Source organism: Pogonomyrmex barbatus, unplaced genomic scaffold (assembly GCF_055798465.1).
Source record: "Pogonomyrmex barbatus isolate J1 unplaced genomic scaffold, ASM5579846v1 scaffold9, whole genome shotgun sequence".
Classification (NCBI taxonomy): domain Eukaryota; kingdom Metazoa; phylum Arthropoda; class Insecta; order Hymenoptera; family Formicidae; genus Pogonomyrmex; species Pogonomyrmex barbatus.
In genome coordinates, this window is record NW_028297193.1 from 7,303,977 (window position 1) to 7,324,573 (window position 20,597).

Genomic DNA, 20,597 nt, shown 5'->3' on the forward strand with positions numbered 1-20,597 from the left:
GAGATTTTAATCGATATCAATAATATTGACCATCGAATTATTATAGAACCACTACGAAAGTCTGCTAAACCAAAGCGGCACGTAGTTGATAATTAATTGAATTTATTTCATATTAAAAAGACTTTAGCAACCCAAATAAGGAGGGAGGGTGTGCATCACGGCGGGGCCCGACTACGAATCAGTTGTGAAAACTCGTAATTATTTTGCGAAAAAATACCACCTCAGCCAGGAATCGAATCTGGATCTCCTGCTTACCGGGCAGGCATCTTATCCTTTCGACTACCGAGGCATGTGATGATATTTATCGTAAATAATGTATTTAGAATAACGTCAACAATACAATAATACATATATATATATATATATATATATATATATATATATTAAAAATGCAATTGCAAAAAGAAAAGTTGCAAGTTGAATCTTACAGAAAGAATTAGAGTTAAAAACTTTTATGCGAAACATGGCATTTCCTCGGCAAGCAGGCTTTGCCAATGACGTTGGAGGGTGTCGCCGTTGCAGTCCGACTTGCATCCATCGAGAGAATAGGATCATCATCTCTCTGGAATACCAGTCGTGAGGATTCGAAAGAATACATGTATATATGTATATTGTAATATACGTACCAGGTGTATGCATAAGTTTTTTCCGGTTTTTTAGTAAAAAAAGACACGTAATTTTCAAGGGAAATTAATTTTTTTTTTATTCAAAATATTGGCCATCGGCTTCTACACATTTCGCCCATCTTTCAGGTAATTTATGAATACCATGCCAGAAAAACTGCTTGTCTTTTGCGGCAAACCATTCGTCGAGCCATTTTCCAACTTCCTCGAAATTGCTGAAGTGCTGCTCTGCGAGCGCGTGCCCCATTGATGCGAAGAGGTGATAGTCAGATGGCGCCAGGTCTGGGGAGTACAGCGGGTGCGGAAGGATGTCCCATCCAAGCGATTTCAAGGTATCTTTCACTGGTTTTACTGTGTGAGACGGCGCATTGTCGTGTAACAAAATCACTTTGCCATCTTCTGGCCCATTCCGGTCTTTTAATGCGTGGTTTAAATTAATCATTTGTTGGCGATAGCGTTGTGTATTAACGGTTTCGCCGGGCTTCAAGAGTTCATAATACACAATACCGCTCTGGTCCCACCAGACACAGAGCATGGTCTTCTTGCCGAAGCGATTTGGCCTTGGTGTTGATGGACCGGCTTCGCCAGGTGAAAGCCACGATTTTTTCCGCTTCGGGTTTTCAAAATAAATCCATTTTTCGTCATCCGTCACAATTCGATACAAAAATGATTTCCTTTCGTGGCGTTGAAGCAGCATTTCACAAGTGACTTTGCGATTTTCCATTTGATGTTCATTCAAATCGTGTGGGACCCATTTACCGAGTTTATTGATCTTTCCCATTGCTCGTAAACGTCTGCTGATTATTTCTTGTGATACATGTAATGCTTCTGCTAATTGCCGTTGAGTTTGAGTTGGGTCATCATCCAATAACTCCTGCAATTGCTCGTCTTTGCATTTTTGTGGTCTACTAGAGCGCTCACTGTCTTTCACATTGAAATCACCACTTTTAAATTGTCGAAACCATGTCTCACATGTTCTAATCGATGGAGCGTGTTTACCATATGTTTCTACCAGCAAACGATGACTTTCAACAGCCTTTTTCTTTTGATTAAATAAAAAAAGCAATGCGCGCCGCAAATGTTCTTTTTCAGGCACAAAACTCGACATGATCACTGAACGATAAAACAAAGACGCTAGTTTTTGGCGGACTCAACTTGTGTGTGTTTGTAGTTTTAAATGTCAGACGAACAAAATGATGTATGTGTCAAATTAATACGCTGCGTACTTTTCGCTGGCGACACCTCTTAGTTAAACCGGAAAAAACTTATGCATACACTTGGTATATATATATATATATATATATATATATATATATATATACACATATATACATGTATTCTTTCGAATCCTCACGACCAGTATTCCAGAAAGATGATGGTCCTATTCTCTCGATGGATGCAGATCGGACTGCAACGGCGACACCCTCCAACGCCATTGGCAAAGCCTGCTTGCCGAGGAAATGTTTCGCGTAAAAGTTTTTAACTCTAATTCTTTCTGTAAGATTCAACTTGCAACTTTTCTTTTTGCAATTGCATTTTTAAAATTTCAATTTCAAGTTCATGTTTTTCTTTTCCATTATTCATCATTATATTTATTAACTCTATTTTTATTATCTATTAACAAATTAATTGTGGGCGTGAGTTCGAATCCCACTTCTGAAAACTGTGGGTGGAAAGCTGTGAGTTTGAAAAGAAAAAGGAAGAGAGTTATATTTCCTCTTTATTTTATATGGTCAGGATGATCAGTTCTCGGCTGCGTATAGGCACAGACTGATTCTTTCGCGACGAATCGTCTAGTGCCTGCTCGTATTGTCGAAAGAAATATTGAGGCCACTTATCGATATCAGATCAATACTTATTCGGAAGTAAAGTCTGTTTGTTTGAAGTAAAGTCGTTATTCAAAATAGAGTATACTGTGGGTGAGATTTCACATTATACGACTCAAATTACAACATAATCAACTTTTTTTTATACTCTTCCAAGTTTCATGAAGTTGAAGATTATTTGGAGTTTTTTTTTGCTTGATTGTCTCGATACTTTTATCGTCAAATTTTTCATTTTTTTCTGTTATATTCATTATGCACCAATCACACTTGATATAAATTAGTTGGAGTTAGCAGATATTGAACATATATGTTCAGTTAATCGGAACCAAGGTAAAATTGAAAGAAAGCAAATTAAATTGATCGAAGATTAAACTGCGTAAACGGAATTCTGGTTACAGGAATTCTGAATTGAACCATGTTGGAGGAAATGGGCATTAGAAACCTTGATCCGCCATGTTTTGGCTAAATCCTATGAGAAAGAAAGAAATATACACCATCTCACTCTAATCAATAGCGATATTTTTTATTTTGCATGTACATTGATTTAAGTGTATTGTGCATGTGTATTAAACATGGAAGCATGGTAATATATTATTAAATAATAGAGATACTAAAACTGCAAAATATAATCATAAATTAATTAATTGTGATAAATCCTTTATAAAAAAGAAGATGTTAAGTCGATTACTCCCATTTCTCGAAGTTTATTGTTGCCTCTTTTCCGCGATGCTGATTAGGTCTTTTGCTGCGCTAATTTTTGAGTTACTGTCAATTTACAAATGACAATTTGTAAAAGGCGGGCGAAGTTAGTAGCAAATGAAATTTTGAATCGGTTTTGAACAAGGACAAAGATAAAATGAACAAAAATGAATGAATTTCTATTTTTTTATCACGACAGTACGTCGCTACCATCAACGAATAATACAAAAATATATAATATGAAAAACTTAGGCGCGCGCGTAGCGCACGCTTGTTATGTTCTAATCAATATAAAAAATGAGTGGATGTTCATTTTTTTACTTAAATTTTATTTTATATTGTAATAAAGTTTGTTTATAATAATAATAAATATATATAATGATCCTTTCTAAAAAAAAGCATGACATCGATACTTGCATTTCTCGAAATTTCCTCGAAGTTTATTGTTGATGCTTTTCCGTGATGGATTCTCTCGCTGCGCTAACTTTGTGAATAGCTGTCATTGTATTGGTTTCACAGAGGATCATTTTGACAATTGTGTATAAAAAAATTAAAAATATTATAGTGTAACAGTAGTATAATAATATTATATTAATTCTTGCTCTTATGTTGAAAAAGATAAATAAATACTACTGTGATCAAATATAAACAAGATTTTTGTTATAGAGTGAAAAATCTTTATTTATTCTTCAAAATCAAATTCGCCTTCAAAATAATCCCCTCCCGATGCAATACACTTATGCCAACGCTTTTTCCAATCCTCGAAACACTCTGAAAACTCTTCTTCTGGAATGGCCTTCAATACCTTCTTCGTTTCGGCTTGTATCTCCTCAATCGATTCAAAATGATGTCCCCGGAGCGGTCTTTTGAGTTTACTGAATAGCCAGAAGTCACACGGTGCTAAATCAGGCGAATACGGTGGTTGTGGAACGATATGGGTCGAGTTTTTGGCGAAATAGTCACGAAGAACCAGTGCAGTGTGAGATGGCGCATTATCGTGGTGCAAAAACTATGCGTTGTCTGCCCATAAATCTGGCCTCTTGAGGCGAATAGTTTCACGCAAACGACGCATAACACTCAAATAATATTCCTTGTTGACAGTTTGGCGGAAGGAATTCATAATGCACACCACGATAATCGAAGAAAAGTGTTAACAAAACCTTGATTTTTGAGCAACTTTGGCGCGATCTTTTTGGTCTTGCCTCACCTTTTGCACGATATTCGCTCGATTGGTCGGTTGTTTCCGAGTCATACGTATAGATCCAAGTCTCATCTCCAGTTATCATGCGTTTCATCTTGTCCTGGTAGTCAGAAATCATTGTTTCACACACTTCAATGCGACGCTGTTTTTCCAAAAAATTGAGTGTTTTCGAAACCAAACGAGATTTGACTCTTCTCAAGTATAAATGATCTTTCAAAATGGTCTGGACTGATCCAAATGAAATGTTTACAGTATCGGCAAATTCTCTAATTGTCAATCGACGATTTTGGAGCACCAAATCCTTGATTTGCTTCACGTGTTGTTTATCAGTTGATGTTGTTGGTCGTCTTTGATGTGGTTCGTTTTCTACGCTTTATCGACCATCTTTCAACATTTTATACTAGTCAAATACTTTTGGTCTTGATAGAGCCTGGTCACCAAAAGCCTTCTGCAACATTCTGAACGTTTCAGTAGCAGAAATTTCATTCCGCAAACAAAATAAAATACAATTTCTTTGCCCAACAGAATCACACATCATAAAAATCGAAAAAAATACTTTTGGATATTCACAAAAACGAGTGTTCACTATTAAACAAATGAAGAAAATGACATGAAATTTCACACAGATGTCAAAGACAGTACTACCAACTTAATAAAAAAAATATTTGTCAGAATCGATGAACCCGCGCAGTTTAAATTAAAAAATCTCGTTTATATTTGATCACAGTAGTAAATAAATAGTAATAAATTTAAAATCGTTAAAATTAAAAGAAATATATTAATAAATTGGTAATATAATTATGTAAAATAAAATTTTATAAATATACACATTTTATTACCTTTAAAACGTTTATGTTTTTAAAGTATAATATTACAATTTAAGATTAATGTATTTGAAAATAAGTGGGAATAGTCAAAAGATGGTGGACAATCAAAAGTTGCTTTTTTGTGATCAATCTCTGATTGTAGTGTCTCTATTATTGCCCATCTTATATACAGAGCTTTCATTTCTCTTAGTATATGTTCTGTGATGAACTACGCATGAAGTGAAATGATCTCATGCATGCCATCATGCATGCAATAGATCTTATAGCTGGTAATTGCTATAGTTTCTGCATAAGAAACAGTGGCTGCGGGAGGTAGACAGGGAGACATACTTTTTGGTACTTCTTTCTCTTAAGATGTCCGGAAATATGTATTGCGCATGAGTTCGAAGCATATGGCAGATTAATATAATATGATCGAAAACAATATACATATATGTAGTGAAGAATGAAAGACTTTATAGTCGAACATATAAAATGCAATAAAATAAAAAATATATAAGTGTTGAAGGGATATTTAAATTTATACACCAACACAAGTATTTCTTTTTTTTTGCTTTTGGACGCTCTTGCTAGATGCCCCCTTTACTCACTCTCTCGTGGTCTGTTGTTGTGAAAGCACGTAGCTAGATGTTTGTGGCGTCAGTATTGTGATTAATAAATAAATATTTTTTTTTCTGTTAAAGTATCAAACTGGTGTTTGTGTATTTTTTTCAAAAATAACTCAACAGGTTATGGGCCCAGTATGCTTCCACTGCGCAGAAAGTGTGTGAAAAGAAAAGGAAAAAGAAAAGGTTTGAGTGACGCCATTTTTCGTGTTCGTACAAAAGTTTTCAGTGCTGCTTTTCATTCTAAAAATGATGAACAAAGAAGTTCTTGGCTTAACTAAGCTTGATGGAAAAAATTTCCCGACGTGGAAGTTTAGCGTATTTTTATTAGAGACACAAGAATTAACAGACTTTATAGACAGCACGGACATAAAGCCTAATAAGAATGAGAGAAGAATAAGAATGAGAAACCTTTAGACTGGAAAAACTGGAGGAAGAACAGATCGCGAGCAGTCATAATTTTGTTATCTTCAGTGGACCAGTCGCTACATGCTAACCTAATCAATTACACATCACCGAAGGCAATATGGGAAAAATTAACTTCCTTATACGTTGTGTCGACGCTAAGCAAAGCGCCTGAAAGCAATTCTACGACTTTCGAGTCACAGATAACCAGCCAGTAGCAACTCAACTGAAAAAATTTGAGAGTATCTGCAGAAAACTGGAAGATGCAGATGAAAATCTGTCTGAGGCTTCTACAATAACAAAACTACTAAACAGTCTGCAAGCTTTTTTGTTTTCATAATGGCATGGGAATGCACCGCGGCAGCGGATAGGAGAAAGGAAAATCTCATTGCTGGGATTTTGCGTGAAGATAAACACTTAACAGAAATGGAAGAAGCAATCTCGTCGCTTGCTTTTCAAGCAAAGGCGCTACATGTAACTAAAAAAAAGGAGGCCAAAAATCTTAATCAAAAGAAGAAAGAAAGTTTCAAGAATTTAAAGAAAAGGACTAAATAAATTGCAATCATTGCAATCAAAAGGGACACTGGGCGCAAGAGTGCTGGAAAAGGATCGCCGCCGCAAAGTTCAAAAAGAAGAAGGATGAAAAATCAGAAAACCGGAAGTCAAGTGCATCTACGTATGTGTGCAAAGTGTTGGAATCTTATACTGATTGACTGAGTGAAAGACGAAGATGTGTGGATCGCGGACTCCGGAGCGAGTATGCACATGACATCGCGGCGGGGATTTTTCAAAGTGATTGAGCTTGTAAAAGAAATGCGTACGGTAAAGATTGCGTACAATATAGTGTTGCGGCCGCATCGCCGATGTCGGTATGGTAGAGATCGAGATTAATGGTAATCTGTTTGACCGAATTATCGAATGTATATTGTATGTGCCAGACCTGAAGCGAAATTTGTTTTCAGTGGGAGCTGCGAATAAAAAAGGTTTTTCGTTTCATTCTTACAAAGATTGTTGTGAACGAGAAAAAAACAGCGAAATTTTCGCAAAAGAAATTCGAGATGGTAATCTGTTGGATGCTTTTTGAAAACTAAAATTCCCACTGAATGCAACGTAGCTTAAGTGAATTCGTTGAAGCTATGGCATGAAAGGCTAGGCCATATAAATGTAAATACAATTAAGAACACAGAAAAATTTAAATGCCGTAAATGGTTTAAGAATTAGTGATTCGACTAAGTTTTTCTGTGAAACATGTGTGCTTGCGAAACAGACAAATCTCATCCGTCAAGTAAGCGTGAAAGATATATTAAACCTGGCGAAATGATTCATACTGACGTATGTAGACCAATTAATATTGAAACACCAAGTGACTCAAAATATTTATATTATTCAAGGATGAATATTTTGGTTTTCGTACAGTATACTTTATGCGACATAAAACTGAAGTATTAGACATATTTAAACGTTTCGAAGCACTAGTCACGAGACAGACAAGGAATAGTGTAAAAATCTTGCGATCTGATAACGGAAAAAAGTATATCACAATTTCGTGATTTTCTAAATGCGAAAGATATTGTACACGAATTATCATCCCCATATTCATTCATGAGCAGAATGGGCGTCCTGAGGTGAAATACGAACAATAGTGCAAAATGCACAGTCAATGCTTATTGCAAAGAACATACCAAAAAGTTTATGGACTGATAAAAAATGCGTGCTATGTTTTGAATAGATTAGTGCCTAAGCAAGCTGAAAATAGAACAGCTTTCGAAAAATGGTTCGGGCATAAACTGGAAATTAATCATTTGCGTGTTTTCGGCAGCGATGCGTATTTGAATGTATTAAAAGAAAAACGTTCAAAATTCGAGCCAAGAAGCAAAAAGATGTTTATTGGTTATGATGGAGAATCTAAAAATTATAGTGGGAGAAAAATACATGCAGGATACATATTAGCAGTGAAGTCGATTGTATAGAAGATAGTCAAAACCAGGATGCAGAACTTGAGAGAACGAATAACTTTTTATTGTTCGAGTTAGATTTTGGAAAACACGGATTTTGGTGAAGAAAATGAAGATATGGACAATGATCATATCCAGACTGCGTCTGCAGAACCTGAGCTTGAACACTCAGGAACATATGATTCTGGTGAAAACAGGCCTAACAAAGGACAAGGTCGTCTTGAACGTGACAGAAGTATTATATTTAATTTTTTTATTTATACATATCAAAAAATAGAAATCAAATATAGGAATATCAAAATTATTTTAACATCTTTGCAAATTAGAAAAAATAATAGAATATGATTAAATTATGAAATTAATAACATAATGTTATACAAACGTAATACAAATATTTTATGTTACGTATTTATATAATCTTAATATTTAATATTGTTATATCAACAACTGATTTATCTCTTCCGCTTCCATTTCATGAATATCCGACTCTGGCATTAACTTTTCGTACGTTTTCATATTACCTACTATACTTTTCAAAACATCTTCAGGTAGAGTGTAATTATTACAATAAACATTGAGCCTTTTGAGTCCAAATCAAATATGCAATATATTATTCAATAATGGAAGCTTAATTTTGTTCCGCAACTTAGTTTTAATCAAATTCATCTGGCTAAACACTCGCTCAATATCGGCATTAGAATGAGGAAGACACAGAATTTTAAAAGCCAAATCAACTAAGTTTTCAAAAGGATTTTGTCCACTAGCATCTCAATAATTTATTACTTCTATCCAAAATTTTTCCGTGTTTTGTGTTTCTTCCCACCTAACATGATGAATATTCTTCTACTCTAATTCGATTTGAGAGATAGTTATCGTATTTTTTTTACTGTAATACAAAGCTATATCTGTAATCTGAACGTTTATTTGCTTTTAAGCATTCGGTTACAGAAAAAACACTTATACGCTTCAATATTGTCAGGTAAACGGTTTTTTAGTTCTTTTACCAAAGCAATTAGAAAAGAAATATATCTGGATTTTAAATTTTCTTTTTCCTGACCGAAAACGATTTCGTTTTCTGTACAAAAAAAATCAAACGCGTAACCTAAGACAGGTGAGGGATCCAAATATTTCTCGATGTCTTGCTAAATATCTATTCTTGCTGTTGGAAGTAAAATTTTATTGGCAACTGTTGAATAAAGCCTTTTAATGTCCGAAAGTATTTCTGATCCTTTGTTGGATCAGCTACATTTGATTCAAAGTTTTTGTTTTCTGCACCATGTTTAAAATCAGGTATAGGAAATTAAGATAGATGAAGTTTTTCTTGTTCACGATACATGGAATATAACAGTTCAGCTGTGTAACAGTTATCATTAACTCGTGAGATTTCAAAGTGTGCTTTTAACTCTGTCCATTGATCTAAAATTCGACTGCAGGCTCAATTGATAACCATCGCGTCTCTGCGACTCGCAAAATTTTCAAAGGCTCTTGACCATCGTTTAATGTTTGATAGAACGCGTAATTCAATTGTCATATAGACGAATTAGCAAACCAATTATATGTTTCTTTAATCAAAAACTCAATATTTCGAGACAATGTATTTTCAGTCGCTTTCGAGATAGCAAAATGGAGTGAATGACACACGCATCGAATTAATATTAAATGAGGCACGTCTTTCTTCAATCGCGCGTAAAACGCCTGAATTCATCCCTACCATTGTTGATGCATTGTCGGTGCTGATTCCTTGCATTTTGATTAACTGCAATTTTGCAACAATCAATAACTTTTTTATTGCATTTACAATAAATTCCGCTGTGCCATCTTCAATATCGATCAGTTGTAAAAAGGTCGATATGATCTTTTTCTGTTCGATGCTGTAATATCTAATGGCGATACCAAGCATTTTGTTCACTGTAATGTCAGTAGATTCATCTATTAATAAACTATAATATCCATCACCAATGTCTTTGATTAACGCTTCATAAAAATGAGATCCTATCATATTATTAATTACGTTTGTACATTTCGTTCTGTGTAAGTTTATATTGAAAGACGTATCTTTATGGAGATCGCTTAAATGGTCGACACTTGCGATTGACGTATGTACAGCAACGTAGAGAGAAAGTTGAGCTTCCTTATGCTGTTCTTTAGTACATATGTTGATAGACTGAAACGGTATCATTTGTTGTCTGTAATTCGAAAATGGCTTCGATGCTGCAACGTGCTTTAAAGTCTGCCCGTGTTTTATAAGATCTCCTAACTTAGTGTTGAGAAACACCTTACAATATTTGCAGTATGCTTTCGATAAATCGCTAGTGCACGGTTTGAGCCATTCTTTTGTTACTTCCAATTTCTCTTCTTTTTGATATTTTTGAGTATATTGTGGAGACACTAAAAATAAAAATATTAAAATTTACTATATGTAAAGTATTTACATGCATATATTTAAATGCATATTTGATGTCGAAATTAATTCAAATAAATTGATAATAAAAGTTACTGGTTCAGATATATAACCACCCTTATGGTAGTCTCGATGAATTGCAACAGAAATAACTGAATCTGAAAATTGGAGATAATCTCCACGAACTAATCGTTTTTGGCAATCTCGATGGATTGTAATGTTGATCAATTAAGCTTTATACACGCAATGAAATGACATATGCGCCATGATGAAGGAATTATACTATCAGCTTTTACCGGTGGTGTAAAGAGTTAAATACGTGCTTATTTTTATTCTCACAGTTAAATCAGTCCAAACTTATTTATATTATTCAAAATACATGCCTCTCTCTCTCTCTCTCTCTCTCTCTCTCTCTTTCTTTGAAAACCACCCACTTAAATGACATTACAAATTATGAATACTTACTTTTGAATCAGCCATCAATCAATGAATATTATTTGTAAGAACTTTAAAGTTGTTTCTTGTTGAAATGTTATCGTTCTGTATATTACATCATTTACTATCCTTAAACCAGCGAGAAGCGAAAACAAAGTACGAACGACAATTCACCTTTGAAAATTGTTAGCGTTAATAATATGTCTTGCTTGTTAACCGCTTTAATTGATACCGGTGGTCCAATATTCATTAAACCTAGCGTTTTTCATAAATTTTTCGATAGAATAAAATTCTTTAGTTTCCCCGGCAATCATATAAAGATTATAGCCTCAACAAAAGCCTCAACAAAACGTGCGTAATTTTTAAAATTAAAGCAACAAGAACGAGCTTGAAAATATCTAGAATTCTCTAAATATTTTTCAAAAATCATTAGAGTTTCGACGTATCGCAAAGTTGCAATAAAAATCTCTGTGGGCTATTCAAAATATCCAGATTTAGCGACAAAATCACTAAATTGGCAACACTGCCGCCGCGCAATTCTTAAAAGATTTACTAGAAAAATATTGTATCATGTTGCGTTACAAAAAATAGAGGCGCAAAGTTGGAATTTCTCGAGAGAAACGTTTTTAGAATATGCGATGGACAAGTTAATGTTAATGCATAATTTGAATTTACCCGATGATAGCGCTATCCATTTACTCATTAGCGGTATAAATAATAGATTGCTAAGAGTGATAGCTGCGTCATTAAAATGCGATTCTGTAGACCAGTTCTTGGATCGTATGCACCAGATTTCCTCGATATCAAGCGAACCCAACAAAAGAAGCTTAAGTCGAAGTGGACAAAAAGTAAGGAAACAATTGGCAAATCCACCAGCAAAAGCGGACAAGGCTCGAAGGTTATTACATTTTGCAATTACTGCAAAATTCCTGGTCATCTATGAGCCGACTGTTTTAAACTCAAAAGGAAGGAACAAGCACCAATCACAATAGCAACGACGGCAGCATATACCGTTTCAATGATAGAAGCACAAGGTGCATGCATCACTTTTGTTTATCTTCATGATAGGAATATATAAATTCAAAATTCACCTTTGAAAATTGTTAGCGTTAATAATATGTCTTGCTTGTTAACCGCTTTAATTGATACCGGTGGTCCAATATTCATTAAACCTAGCGTTTTTCATAAATTTTTCGATAGAATAAAATTCTTTAGTTTCCCCGGCAATCATATAAAGTTCTGAACAATAAATCAATTCTGATAGAGAGATCATTGCAAGCTATGATTGAAATTTCGCAATTACCAAATTTAATCTTGCCAATCACTTTATATGTTCTTAAAACTAACGATCTTGCCACTGACATTATCATTGGTCGTGACTTTTTTCGCAAGAAATTATCGCGATTTACAATCCGTGTATTGAAAATGACGCTCAAGAAAATTCTAATTCTAAAACATGATTGCAAGTTTTAGCGTCCGGAATTTTTGATTCTCCGCAATAAAAATTTGAAGATTGTTACTGATTTTGGCCTTGAATGTAATTCAAAATTAGTTAAAGTATTGTCAGAAATTGAAAATCTAGCGGTCGAGAAAATCGATGACAATTATGCGGTTAAAATTTATTTAAAAGATAATTCGATCTACGCATATGCGACGGTTTGCGCATGCAGAAAAATTAAAAATTCGAGAGATCACTGATAATCTTTTAGAGCGCGGTATTATAAAACGTAATACTTCACCGTACTGTGCGCGAGTAGTACCAGTTAAGAAGAAAAACGGTCTTCTTAGACTATGTGTCAATCTCAGACTTCTAAACGAAAAGATAGCGAAACAAAAGTATCCATTCTCCTTCATCGAAGATTGTATAGTGAGTTTGGGTAATAAAACTGTTTTCATTGTTAGGCCTCAAAGATAGGTTCCATCAAATTAAAGTTGATAAAAACTGCACGAAGTATTTTGCGTTCGCTACGTCGGACGGCCTATTCGAATATAACCGTTTACCTTTTGATTATTGTGAATCACCTGCGGAATTCCAAAAAAGGATTGTAAACATCCTTCATCCGCTGATTCGATAAAAGAAAGTTTACATAGATGATATGATTCTCACACAGTCGAAGAGAACTTAGAAGTACTTCGTGAGATCTTGATCATGCTTAAGCGTTATGATTTTCAGTTAAATCTAAATAAGTGTCAATTTTTAAAACGTAAGATTGAATATTTATAAGATTATACAATAACTGCGAATAAAATAATTATTAGTTCTCGACACATCGAAACGATTAAAAATTTCCCACAACCAAGCAACCAAGCAAGTGTGCGAAGCCCAACAATTTTTGGGTTTAACTAATTACTTTAGAAAATTCATATAAGCATATACAATTAAAGTCAAGCCATTGTCAGCTGTTACGCAAATACTCAACGACTTTTGATTTTGATCTAGAATTCGTTCAATAATTTGAAACAAGAGTTGATTTCACAACCGGTACTGGGTCTGTATAGTTCTACAGCTGAGATTCAATTTCATTTCAATACAGACGCGAGCTCCCACGGTTTGGGAAATATTTTATTCCAAAAACAACAATCAGGAGATTGGGCCCTTATTGCCTATTTTAATTAGGCTACAAATAAAGCCGAGAAGAATTACCACAGTTTCGAGTTGGAAATGTTAGCTATAATATAATAGAAAGTTTTCATATTTATCTATACGGAATTGATAGTAGTCACAGATTGTAATGCTCTGACGTATGCTGTAATAAAGCTAATTTAAACCCATGCATTGCTCGATGGACGCTAGCGTTACAAAATTATAGATTCAATGTTAAACATAGATCAAGCGAGAAAATGACTCATGTCGATGCGCTCAGTCGCATGGTATCTTACGTAGGTACACTTCCTCTTGAAAGAGAATTAGAGCTTAAACAACTGCAAGATACCAAACTTAAGACCATCGCAAATGAACTCGAATAGGTGACAGTGATAAATTCGAGTTAATTGACTGGTTTATCGTAAATCGAACGAACGTTCACGTTTTGTAATTCCCGACTCAATGATTGTAAATCTAATAAGAACATATCACGATGATATGGCCCATTGCGGATTTGAGAAGACGGATTGGCATCTACATATTGGTTTCCTTCTATGAGGAAAAGAATAATCGATCATATTGATAATTGCATTGTTTGTACTCTAGCATGTGTCAACGCATACACGCGAAGGCGAAATGCAACTAGCCCAGAATTCTTTATCTCCTTTCAAACTTCTTTTCATTAATCATTTCGGTCTCTTACAATTGACAGAAGATTTCCAACACATACTAGTAGTAGTAGATTCCTTGACTAGATTCACTTGGCTCTTTGCAACTAAGACTATTAATTCGAAAGAAGTAATAAAACATTTGAGGTTTTTGTTTAATATTTTTGAAGATCCAAAGGAGATTGTTACGGATAGAGGAACAGTTTTTACCTCAAAAGAATTTGCGAATTATGATAATTTACTGAATGTAAAACGGCAAGTCGCAGTAGCATCGCCATGGGCTAATGGCACAGTTGAGAGAGTCAATTGATTCCTTCTTCTTTAAGAAAATCTTCTTTAAGAAAATTAGCAGTGGAACGAACTGATTAGAAATCTCATCTAGACAAAGCATAATATGTTATTAATAATACTTTTCATTCTACAGTTAAAAACACATCGAGTAAATTGCTTTTGGGTTACGACTGCAGAAATCATAACGATCAAGTCCTCGTTGAATTAGTAAAACAGTTCGCTCAAATCGACATTGATATAATTTCGGAGAAAAAATAACAGAGATATAGTAATTCGAGTTACGGAAGATTTAAGAAATTATAATAAACTTTATTATGATGCTAAATATACAAAACCAATTACTATTTATTTTTTTCAAGCAGGCGATTACGTTATGATTCGCGATCTCCAAAGCAAACCACGAAAGTGCAAAATTTAAATCGTTATACAAGTCCTTATATGATAGCTCGAATTTTAAGGAATAATCGATATGTTATACAAGATATACCAGATTTCAACGAATCTCCTAAACCGTATAACACAATTTTATCTCTAGATAAGTTGAAACCACGAGTAAAACTATTGTAAATAGTTAGTTAATTCGTAGTAGGTAATAATTTACATTATCCAAATAAATATTTAGTATTAAAATAGTTAGTATTACAAAATTGTATTAAGGAACGTTCATGCTGTAATGCGAGTTAAAACTTAAATTTTGTGTTTCTATTCCTTACTGAATTATTTTGTTCTCTAATTTCCGTTACACCGCCGAAACAAGGTACATTCGAATGTAAGGCTAGGAATGGCCGAAGCTGTAAGAATGTTAAATTGTATTGTAATTAAAATCTGAAGGTAATAGCGTATTGGAGCGGCGCGGCATATGTGTAACCGATAGAACACCTGTATTAACGATGTCACTAATATTTCTATTATCATCGAATTCCGAATATGCGGCACTTACCGTTCCAATAAAACCGGCATGCAGATAGCTCCGGCACGGATTTTTGAGAATGATATCAAAAATAATATATTCTCATTCTGTCAATTTTATACACGCAAGTGTTTGTTCAATTTATTATATATTATATACAGAGAAGAAGCTTTTATATATATATGTAAGATATGTATACTGTGATTAAGTATATTCATTAATACTTCTTCCGATCACATCCTGAAATTTAATAATAAAGAATAACAATTCCCTACAATTAGGAATATTTTGAGTGTGATAAGCTTCCCCTTTAATATAAACTAAGATCGTTGAACGCTCCTTTGTCTCTTCTACAGTTGCAGTTGTATCGAAAACCGAAGAAGAGGGAATTCGAGAAAAAGAAAATTATGTTATAAAATTATATTCCTCAAAAGAAAAAACAATAATAATAATAGTAAAATAAAATTATATCTTTTATCACAAGACGAAGGAAAATGAGTTCTCGCTTTATTATTAACTTAATTATCTTAATAATAAAAGTTATATAAAAAATATATATATAAAATAATAAAACCGTAAAATGATAAGTTATATGTCTTAATATTTAAAATCGCGGATGCGAACCTAGGGTACTGTTCGACTGCATTTACATCATTTCGGATGAATGTCCGCAAGTTTTAATTTTCCGCGGACGTTACACTCATCGCGTGGCAGTAGCGATCGATGGCGGTAAGGCAATATCTGTATTCTCTGGATGGCGGCAGTGATTATATCGAAATGAACTTGAGGGAATCGAAATTCAGGAATCTTGATGAGCATTTTTGTTGTGACGTTGAATTTTGACGCGTTGGCAATAAAGACATGTTTTCATCCAATGAAATACATCTTTCTTCTACTTGGCCACACTTGGAATCTTCGCGCGATGAGGTTATAGTAGCTCGGATCCTCGGGTAGAAAAACTTGTGAGTTGAATTGATGAATGTTTTACGTAAGATACCAAGTAGATATGGTCGTACATCGTCCTGGGAGACATCACAGTATATTGTATAATCTGTGTTGTCCAGGCTAAGTTTTCGCAGCTTTAAGTTGATATTCGATTTTAGCAGTGCCTCAAGCTCCTCATCAATGCTTTGTTCTTATGCTAATTCATCATGTTACTATAACTGCATGTCGATAGAAGATGCGGGATAACGCATCGAATACAATATTGTTGGCGCCTGGATGATTTTAGTTGTGAACTGACCAATCAAATCTAGCACGACGTAGCTGACGTAGCTGACGTAGCTGACGTGGCGTTGCTTTACTAGATCTCTGGTCGAAGGTGTAGACTAGCGGTTTGTGATCTGTTGCTACCGTATATTCATTCGAATATATATCGGAAATACTTTATAGCATTGTATATTACGAGTAATTCACGATCGTAGGCATTATAAATTCGTCGAGCATCGGAGAACTTTTTGAAAAAAAATTCTAAAAGAATCCATTTTCCATTCTGCAGCTGTTACAGTGTAGCACCCATTGTCAAATCTGAAGCATTGGTATAGAGAAGTAATGGGGCACCCTCCTGAGGGTGAGCTAACAGTGCGGCATCCGAGAGCTGGCGTTTGCACTCTGCGAATGCGTGTTCAGCCTCGAAGTCAATGCAATTGATCGCTTGTCGCACTTGGTTGCTTCTGCGATAGTGGCATGTAACAGTGCTTGAATAATAGCTGCGTCCTTGATAAACCTACGATAAAAATTTATAAGATCTAGGAAGCGACATAGTTCCATTATTCTCTTAGGTTTTGGGTAATCTGCGATATCTGCCGTATCTTATTCTATTTTTAATTTCAAATAAAAAATATTGCGTTGAATTTTATTATGTTCTTTCCATTACGTATACAATTATACATATATCCATACATAAATTATATCTCCGTTATATATCGCTTTTCAAACTAAGCACTCACTTCATTGAACTAAGTACTGAGTCACAATATTATTTAAACAGTTCTTTTCAGAACTATCAAATGGTTCTTTGCCGAATCAAATTATTTGATGAAAGAATACACTTAGCATAATTACACATAATTTTATTATCTACAAAAAGAAGAATTTTAAAAAATAATACTTTAACATTAATAAATGATTTATTCGTTTATTCCTTTATCTTTCTTTCTCATATTCATTTATTCTAATTAATACTAATTTATTCTACGTAAGTATATATAATATATAATTTCTAATGTAACATATATAATATATGTAACATATATAATATATATAATAAATTATAAATTTATATAATTAGATCTGAAAAACGATATATAACGGAGATATAATTTATGTATGGATATATGTATAGTTGTATACGCAATGGAAAAAGACATAATAAAATTTAACGCAACATTTTTTTATTTGAAATTGAAAATAAAATAATTAGATCATACTTAGTTGTATTTTACGATTACTTTCACTTTTATTTTATCATGTTGTACTTTACGGTTTTACGTGTATTTTTAAACAAGGAATAAATAATAATAAAAATATTTAAATTTTAAATATTTAAATTTTGAAAAGAAAAAAATAGAACCCTAAAAAAAGGTTAGCTATTAGGATGAATTCTCACTGAGCGCGTCACGCGTCACGTCATCCATTGTGTTACGATTCGTGGTAAACTTAAAGATAGTGTCGTTCTTATTCACACTGAATGCGTCGCCGCCGCTGCATCGCCGCAAATCAACGCAACACATGAGCAAGCATATAACCTAATATCAAAATAAAATCGAACATAAACATAACCTCTTTATCTCTGTGTGTGTGTGTGTGTGTGTGTGTGTGTGTATATTAATTTGTACGAGATACTAATTTGTGCAAAATAAATATCTTAGGATTGGAAGCACCATTAAAAATATATATGTATATATTTTTATAGCATATACATTTTTAAGGGTGCTTTTTCTCTCTCTCTCTCTCTATATATATATGTGTGTGTGTGTGTGTGTGTGTGTGTGTGTGTGTGTGTGTGTGTGTGTATACAGGGTGTTTTATATATATATATATATATATATATATATATATATATATATATATTTACGAGGGTAGTCTGAAAAGTTTTGAGCCTAATATAGAAACAAATATTTTTTCGGTCAAATATAGTTTTATTTTTCAACATAATCTCCTTTTAAGTCGATACACTTTTCCTATCGATACTCTAATCTCTTTAACCCCTCCAAATAATAGTTGGCGTTTTGCTCCGCAAAATAGGCGTTTATGTATGCGATGACCTCCTCGTTCGATGAAAATCTCTGTCCTCCAAGCGAAACTTTAAGCTTAGGAAACAGAAAAAAATCGCTGGGGGCCAGATCTGGTGAATACGATGAGCGGTCAACCAATTCGAAGTGCAGTTCGTGAATTTTGGTCATGGCGACCGCCGAAGTGTGAGCAGGTGCATTCTCTTGATGGAACAGCACTTTCTTCTTCAAATGCGGCCGTTTTTTTGCAATTTCTGCCTTCAGTTTATCAAGTAATGATGCGTAATACCCGTTATTGTTTTACCTTTTTCAAGATAGTCGATATACACAATTCCATGACTATCCTAAAAAACAGTCGCCATTACCTTCTCAGCTGATGGCACCGTCTTCACCTTTTTCGGAGCTTTTTTTTCACCCTTTGCAGTTCACTGTTTTGACTGTTCTTTTGTCTCTGGAGTGTAGTGGTGGATCCAAGTTTCATCTACAGTTATGAATCGACGCAAAAAATCTGACTCGTTTCGCTTGAACTGCTCCAACAGAGCCTTGGAAATGTTCATTCGTTTGTGGTCCAAAGTGAGCAAGCGGCACCCAACGCGCGGATAGCTTGCGCATATCCAATTCTTCAGTCAATATATATATGACATAGTCAATATATATGACATAGTCAATATGACAAACGCGTTCTTTCGATATGCCCATAGCTTCTGCTATCTCTTTAACCTTGATTCGACGGTCGTCCAGTACCATTTGGTGAACATTTTCGATATTATCAGCGGTGGTCGCAGTTTTTGGCCGTCCCGAACGCTTATCATCAACCAAGCTGGTACGACCACGTTTAAATTCATGCTCATCTTTTTACGGTGGCAAATGATGGGGCAGAGTCCCCGTAAAGCATACAGCGTCCAACTCGATTTTAATTTGCGCAGGCGTATTGCCTTTCAAATGTAAAAATTTAATCACGGCACGATATTCAATTTTTTCCATTTTTACAAAACTGATATCGACTGACACAAACGACTGTCAAACAACAATTGAGCGTCCAAAATGGCTGAAATTTTCACAAAAGTCTTTCAAAACATATACTATTGTAGTACTAGAATGGTTTTGACGAGTAACATCATCTTCATGTTAAGGCTCAAAACTTTTCAGTTACCCTCATATATATACATATATAAATATATTATTTTAATTCAAGTATTATTTCTTTGATTTGCGTTTGTAGAAGATTATAAACGTGCGCGATTTGGGATCCATTTTCTTCTTCTTATTCGGAATTTTTTTGTTTTTAGAATGTCGAGCAATCTAATCGATGCGTCGTGCAAGGAATCGCGCAAATAATGCAATAAAATGGAGTGTTTTGATTGCCCAAATAAGAAGGGAGGGTGTGCGTCACGGCGGGGACCACGAACCAGTCGTGAAAACTTGTAATTATTTTGCGAAAAGAATTCGTGACACGATGGATGACGTGACGCACGACGCGCTAAGTGGGAATTCATCCTTATAATTTTTATAATTGCTGATATTCTAATAAAATTCGCACGCACGCGATTATCGACTCAATGTCAGTAATGTTACGCGCTACTATGACCCCACGAGTCATTGCATCGCTTTGTGGAAAATGCACGTACACTTTGAAACAATTATCTCGCGAGATTCGTCAAATTTGGAGATTCTTGCCGCTAGAATACGCTATCAATTTCGAAAGCATGCCTCGGAGATGTTAAGCAAATATTGACGTTGGTGATGATTGGATGTATTAGTAACATAATTGAATCTTTGCCTGATCGAACACAATGCATATATATATTTGAAAATTTTTTAAATAATTTTTTTTATAATTTAATCCGACCACGCTCTTACTTGACAGACAGTAAATATTGACTGTATTGAAATATTTCATTAGTTGAATATATTATTTGCAAATAAAATGAATA

General features: G+C 34.3%; 1 protein-coding gene across 1 annotated transcript; it reads right to left on the minus strand.

Moving 5' to 3' along the window:
* Window positions 1-9,398: 9,398 nt before the first annotated feature.
* Window positions 9,399-11,139, minus strand: LOC148934585 (zinc finger protein 862-like). Its single transcript, XM_089084646.1, is given in 2 exon segments — window positions 9,399-9,830; window positions 9,832-11,139. Coding segments are annotated over 2 exon segments (651 nt in total). The 5' UTR covers window positions 10,321-11,139; the 3' UTR covers window positions 9,399-9,668.
* Window positions 11,140-20,597: the final 9,458 nt, after the last annotated feature.